Here is a 7338-nt window from a genome sequence, read left to right as displayed (position 1 = left end):
CAGGGTGCCTCAGTCACCCAGCAGAGGGCCCCTGAGACCATGCTGTGGGCAGAGTCTCCGCCCACATCCATCCCAAACTGACCCCTATCCTACATTCCCCACTCCAGAGACCCCAAAGACCCCCAAAGGTGATGCAGCTTCTGAGCCTGGGGCTCATCTATGCATTCCCAGGTCCCTTCACCCCTACCATCAAGAGCTAATCCTCATCCTTGCAGACTTAGTCTATTGCCTCCCCTGACCCAGACTGCCAAAGCCCTGTTAGAACCCCTGGTAAAGGCCGGTCTGCCCTGATCCTATAGTGGGAGAGCAGTCAGAGTGCTGCCCTGGGTGAGCTGGGACGAGGATGCCCTCCTGGCGAGTGGTGGCAGCTGCACGCTCAGGGGAACCTGTCGTTACACCGATTCCCCCAAGGGCTGGAAGAAGGTAGAGCTGCCCAGGGAAGAAGGGCCCTTAGGGCGGGGCAAGGGAGGGGCATTGGCTGACTTGGAATTCTACTTTCCTGCATGAGTGGGTCATGGATTTGGTGACAGTTGGGAGCCGCTCAGCGTGTTTCTTCTGGAAAGAGAGAAATGGGACAACTTAGCCAGTGTGGGTCTGGGTGTGTGTGTGAATGTGTGCGTATGAGATGAGACACATGGCATCTGTGGTTACCCCAGCCCCCAAAGCCCCCAATTCCACCACACATTTCCAAAATCCCCCGGAGCTGGGTACCTAACCCCTCTGTGAGAACCCTGGGTGCAAGAGGAGGTAACACTGCCAGTGAGAGGACAGCTGTGTGGCCACCCCAGGACCTGGAGGCCATGCCTCCCAGGCCTCCCAAACCCAGGACAACCACTTGGTGATTTTCCTAGGACAACGTGGCTTTACGCCTATCATCCTGACACTATTATCAGTACAGTAATGTCTCTTCTCCACTCTCCAAAAGTCCTGATTTGATAAGATAAATGGTCACCCTAATCACACCTGTTGCCCCCAGTCCAGGGCCCTGTGGGGTGGCCAAACAGACAGTAGAGGGGGAAGACTGGAGACGGGACAGAAAGAGACAGAGAAACAATGAGCATCAGAAACAGAGAGAGGCAATGCTTGGAGATAGAGTTGATGAAACATGCTTTAGGGCGTCATGCTCAGAAATCAGTGCCAGAAACTGGAAAGTCTGAAGGAGGGCAGATCCTTCAGAAAGTGAAAGTCTTGAAAAAATCCATTTCCAGCTCATCCCCAGGGCATCCCCCTGATGGCCGCATACCACACATCCATCTCTTCTCCATCCACAGATCCACCCATTTCTTCGAGAGATGCTACTTTGTACTTACCAAGCCCCAGGTCCCAGGGAAGCACTGGAGGGGGAGATTGTGCTTTGCATCCCTCTAAAAGCCCACCACCCTGTCTCAGCCCAGACATCTGTCCTGAATGCCAGACACTCACTGAACATCTCCTCTACTTGGAAGTCTCCAGAAGCCTCAGACTTACCATGTTCAAAAAAGGTAGTCACCAAGACACACACCCCCAGCCCACTGCCCACACCTGCTCTACCACCTACTTCCCAGAGGGCATCCTCCAGCTAGGACCTCCCCACCCCGACAAATGCCGGCTGTTCTGGATTTACCTGCACCTTCACTCAGCCTCCGGGGCTGGCTGCCTCATTGGTATCACTCAGATCCTTGCTCCAGAGGCCTTTGTGGTAGCTTGCAGCTCTCTGGGTGCAGAGTACTCCATATGATACAAAAGAGCAAGTGCAAAGGTCCTGAGGTAGGATTGTCCTTGGAGCACATAGGCTCTATGCAGAAGAGTAGTGTGGCTGGGTGGTAGCAGGGAAGCCAGGTAGCTGGGGGCAGAACACATGTGGTTTCCCAACTGGGACATGGCAGGAGCTCGGGACGTGATCCTGAGAGCGGGGGATGCACTGGGATGACTCTGAGCAAGAGGTAGGGCAAAATCTAACCCACAGTGTGGAGAAGGGAGCCCAAGCTCCCTTTGGCTACCATACCCTGTGGGCTCCCCACTCAGATGACACCTGCCCACTGCCCAAAGGAGGGGAGATCGAGAAGAGGGGGCTGTGTGGTGCATCTTAGATCCCTAGGAAGAGTTTCAAACTGGAGAAAGGAGCTAAGATGTCAGGCGATGGAGCAGGATGGATAAAACAGGAGGGAAAATACCAGTCACAAGTTGGCAGCGACCTTACCTTGGAGTTCTCTTCTTTAGCTCGATGCTGTCTAAACAGAGAAAGCAGGGCATTAGGAAGGGGGCCCTGCAATGGTGATGCGGCTCACTCAGTGCCAGGCCAGCAGGAGGGGTCGGAGCCACCTGACTTGGGCACTGCCGAGAGGCTCCCTGGGTTGGGGTCACTGGAGGGGAGGTGGTCTTGGGCTGAGTGCTCTGCCTCCTCCCCTTTGGCACGGTCGCAGCTTCTCCATCTGGTCCCTCACTGAGCCCTCTAGCTCAGCACACGGGTAAAACTGAGGCTTCCCCAGAGACACCGCCCACCCACCCCCACCAGTGGCTTCTCTCCTCCCCCCTCCTTGCAGATCCTGGGTCCTCTTGCCCTTAGGAGATCTAGAACATCTCCTGCTGTGTGATGAAGAGACTTTTCTCTCCCCTCATACTCCTAGTGATACAAAATCAACGACAAGTGAAGTCCTATGACCAACGAAGTTGCTTGTGCAGTTGGACACGCTGGAATCTCCTGAGTGCTGTCTCCTCCTCCCTCTGCCCCCCTCTGCACATCTTCACAGGTAATAATCATATTTTCCAGATACATGGTGAGGGTCCTTCCTCCTCATCCTCTGAAAAACTGCATCACCATCCCATTAAACAGTCTTATACGGGGAGTGGATTTTGCAGGTCTCACCTTGAGAGAAAAGGGGTGCGAATCAATGTTACATCTTGCTGTCAAAACATCTGCATGGGATGCACCTCTCCGTGGCTGCCACGGCATGCGGAGAGCCACGCTGGGTTCACGTAAGCCCAGCTCTGTTTGGATCATGAGGATACGCTCAGCGCTTCTCAGTGTAGGACTTGCCCAATTTATGAAAAAAAGTGCCACTTGGCCCAGGTAGGCAGGGCCAGCCACACTTCCCACCACCCACCCATGCCAGCAGCAGCCTCATCGCCTCCCGGGATCGATCTCATCTGATCACACTACGTGAGTAAGAGAATAGAAATTACTGTCTGAAGCCAGCTCAGCTCCCTTTCCCACCTTTACTGCAGGAGGGTTGATTCTTAGGAATCTCAAGAATGACTAAATGGAAAAGTACAGAGAGAGAGAGAGAAGCAGAGAGAGACAGACAGAGACAGAGACACAGAGAGGTCACTGCATTTCTTTTCAACCCATGTTTTTTATTCTCTCTCCAGCCAGTGTTGCCCTCAGAGCCTCACGCCAGGTGACTGGCCAGGTCATGTCTTGTCTCAGGCAAAGGCAGAGATGGGGCTGAGCATCATTTCCTTACCATTGAAGCCCACATTAGTGCTTCTCCGTTCGGAGGAATCATTATCAAACAAGTGCTTCCTGATCGTGCAGGTCTTCAGGGCCAGGAAGCTGGCCGACGTGGTGAAGCCCACAGCAATCCCAATGATGGCGTTATTTGATATCTGAAGGGCAGGGAGGAATTGAACAAGGAGCTTCAATCAGTCACCACACGGCAAAGGTCTTCCACAGCTCCCTTTACATCAGGATGAAGTTCAAAGTCATTCACTTGGTCCTTAACGTTCCACAGTCCAATTCACTGAGGCCGGCCTGATTTTCCACTCTCCTGGGAGCACATCCCCTCCCTCAAACTCCACCCACACCCCAACTCCTCTTCCTGGAACTCCATCCATGGTCCCTTCAGCTGTGGAAATCATTCCCAAGTGGCTGATGGCTCGTTTCTCTGGCTTCCTGTAGCCTTCCTCACTTATTCTTTCATTAGTTCACTTGCGGAGTATGTGCTGATTGCCTGTTCTGCTGAGCGCTGAAGGCAAATGAATGAGTCCCTGACACCACCTTGAGGAGCCTGTGGTCAGCAGCAGAAGACGAGAGCTCACCTGAATGCCAGGAGACTGAGACGGGCCAGTTTGGGAGCCGAGAGCCTTCCCAGAGGAGGTGACATGCAAGCGGCACTGTGCCTGGTGAGCACCTCTGCACCCAGATAGCTCCACCCCGAGGTGGAGAGAGGCTGGGACCATGCGTGTGCAGAGAGACACCGGCCAGGCCACGGAAGCCAAGCAGACCCTGCTGTCCCGGGCTCGTGGCCGCAGCCACCGAGAGTGGATGGAGGTGACCCTGACGACTCACGTCCCCTTCGAGGACAGGCTCTCCTGCAGCACCACACCCCCGGGATGAAGCTGTGTTAGCCACTCAGGCAGGCTTGGGGGTGAACACTGCCCCAGTTCCATGACGACCGGCAGGAAACCCTACCAGGACACCCCACCTGCCCGGGCCTTTCAGGGTACCTCCTCCTGCCCCTCCGCCCTGCACCTAGAATCAGCTGGGCAGCCACCTACCAATTTCGGCCCCAGCAGCCTGGCCCGTTGCTAACACTTGAGCTGCTCCAACATCTGTGAAGACAGAAAACCCAGAGTCTGGTTAGAACAGAACTTCTGGCCAAGATCAGGCCAGAGAGGTATGGGTGCAACCCCTGTCCCCAACCACCCATGCCCACAGGTCTGGGAAAGCCTAGCACAGGAAGCCCTCCCCCTGGGCTACCACCCTGAGGAGCACAGAGGTGGCATCTTGTCGCCATGGAGTGTCTGGGAGCCTTGCCGGGACATTAGAGTCCCCTGCAAAACCAGGAGTGAGGTTCCGCTGAGTTCAGTTAAACCCGATCCTTCTTTTTGTCCTATTAGAAGACTGCTTTTTATTTCACTCGTTTTACAAGTGATTTTTTTTTTTAGGTTAACAATTTTTTTGAGGTGCAGTTAAAGTGAAAGCAGCTCTTTAACACGGTTTCTAAGACCCACACTGTGACCCCTGCCTGCCTTTTTTTTTTTTTAACATCTTTATTGGAGTATAATTGCTTTACAATGGTGTGTTAGTTTCTGCTTTATAACAAAGTGAATCAGCTATATGTATATATCTATCCCCACATCTCTTCCTCTTGCGTCTCCCTCCGTCCCACCCTCCCTAGGCCACCCCTCTAGGTGGTCACAAAGCCCCGAGCTGCCTGCCTCTTTCGGCTCCTCCTCATTGCCAGGAACCCTCTCACTGCAGTCAGATTGCACTGATTCCAGCTCCCCACTCAGGCGGTTCTGGCTGCCCTTGGGCCACGCCCTCTACCCAGCCCCGTATTCTCCCCTCTTATCCTCCATCTCACCTTAGTTCTGTGTCACTTCCTCCTGACGCCCCACACCTGGCTTAGCTGCCCTTCTGGGTGCTCCACAGCGGCTGTACTTACCCATCGTAAGTGACCACACCATTTATTTAAGAACATTACAGGGCACTGCTGTGTGCCAGGCACTGTCCTCAGAGCTTCTCGGCTGTTAGCCCACTGATGCATCTCCTGGCTGGTCTCCCCACGGAGCTGCACAGTGCCCTGTGGCGTGTTCTACCTCTAGCACTTGACACAGTGCCTGGCACACAGGAGGTATTAATAGACATTTTAAAAAATAGTTCTTTACTGGAGTACAATTGCTTCACAATGCTGTGTTAGTTTCTGCTGTACAGCAAAGTGAATCAGCCCTATGCATACATAGGGAGCCTCCCTCCCACCCTCCCTATCCCACCTCTCTAGGACATGGAACCAACCTAAATGTCCATCGACAGATGAATGGATAAAAAAGATGTGGCACGTGTTAATAGACATTTGGCGAATGACTGGACGATGGTAATAGAGCATGCTGCAAGGGGCGTCTCAGTCTTCTAGCCTGGGCTGGAAACCTTAAGACAGGAGTCGTGGCTCACAAGCTGGACCTTGATCCCTGAAGATGGGCCCTAGAAAAGCTAAAGCAGAGCCATGGGCTTTGGAGAGGGAAGTGTACATTAACTGGCCACTTACTCTGAGGGGGCAGAACTTGCATTAATACATTTAATACTGACAGCAACAGCTCTGTGAGACAGGCATAGTCATCACTGCCGTTTGATGAGTGAGGAACACGGGCATTGAGGACTTGATGATGTGCCCAAGGGTCAAGAGAAGTGGAAAGTGGCAGCCCTGCCACCCATACCCAGAGCCCCGTGATGCCCTGCAAACTCAAATCCCAGGCGGCTAACTAATAGAATGATGCAAAAACCATCAAGGCCAAGGGCTGGAGGGCTGAGGCAGGGGCAGGTAGACGGTGAGGCCCAAACCTGAATCTCGGGTTCAAGCTTCCAGGCAAAGGCAGAAGCAGCAAAAACATCCCTGTTTCTCCTAAAAGAGAGCAAGTGACTTCATTGAGAGGGACGACATGCTCCCCAGCTTAGCTCCAGGAGAGGTCCGCCTCTTGAGTCCTGACCTCCTGGAGGTCAATGGTGACTGGAGCACTTGCTCACCAAAGCAGCAAGATGTCACACGGCCACGTCTGCTGACCATGTTCAGTGCTGCCCAGGGGTCGGGTTGACACTCCACAGAGTGTCTTCACTCTGAGTGCATTGGTGGGGAAGGGACCATCGTAATGGAGTTTAGGGTTTTTCTGGTGGCCTCACTTGGTGGTGAAAAAGCTGGAGGATTCTGAGGCAAAAATACACAGCCTTGCTCTAATCACAAGTTTTCTTGGAAATCTGGTGACTTCTGTCATTGATGGGCCCACGTGGGGCCCATCCACTCACCCACACCTCACAACACAATATGACCCTGGTTTCGTCAGTTCTTTGAAGCCCCCATTGAGCTTCATTGTCTCTTTACATTAATTCTTCACCTTAATCCTGCCGCTCCAGTCACGTTGTAAACATTTCCAGGGATGGGACAAAGCCCTGTGTTTCACGCATGGTAGGGCTGGGCTGCTAAAGCCACCAAATGGAACCGGCTTCCGGCCTGATGCCAGGAACACAGAGCTGTGTGTGCTCACGCTGGGGCCTTTCTGACACCAGTCTGCTCTGCACTGCGTTTACTGGGCAAAAGACAGGGGACGGGGCAGGGCAGGCGCAAGTGCGTGAGGCCAGGCCCACTAAAGGACAGCCTCTCCCCTGCCCCCTCACACACAGACATCTCTCCTGGGTCCTCCATTGGGGGTCTTCCCCTGGTGACCATCGCTCTGACCATCATGCAGCATAAAAACTTTGTATGAGCTCAAGACGAAACTTGAACAGAGAAAGAAGAAAGGACACAGATCAGAAAAAGCGAGATGGAAAGAGTCAGGGAGCCAGAGAGATACAAGGAGACATGGGGACAGTGGGACACACACGTAGGCTCTGCCGGAGAAGCCCAGACCACTGACAGGTGGGCTGAG

General features: G+C 53.6%; 1 protein-coding gene across 1 annotated transcript; it reads right to left on the bottom strand.

The window, feature by feature from the left end:
- Window positions 1–512: 512 nt before the first annotated feature.
- Window positions 513–5370, bottom strand: TMEM273 (transmembrane protein 273). Its single transcript, XM_065893911.1, is given in 6 exon segments — window positions 513–555; window positions 2180–2210; window positions 3444–3576; window positions 3578–3585; window positions 4477–4530; window positions 5367–5370. Coding segments are annotated over 6 exon segments (273 nt in total).
- Between the last annotated feature and the right edge of the window lie 1968 nt (window positions 5371–7338).

Source organism: Phocoena phocoena, chromosome 16 (genome assembly GCF_963924675.1).
Source record: "Phocoena phocoena chromosome 16, mPhoPho1.1, whole genome shotgun sequence".
Lineage (NCBI taxonomy): Eukaryota > Metazoa > Chordata > Mammalia > Artiodactyla > Phocoenidae > Phocoena > Phocoena phocoena.
The sequence above is the reverse complement of the archived record's forward strand: the minus strand, read 5'-3'. Positions and strand labels throughout refer to the sequence as shown.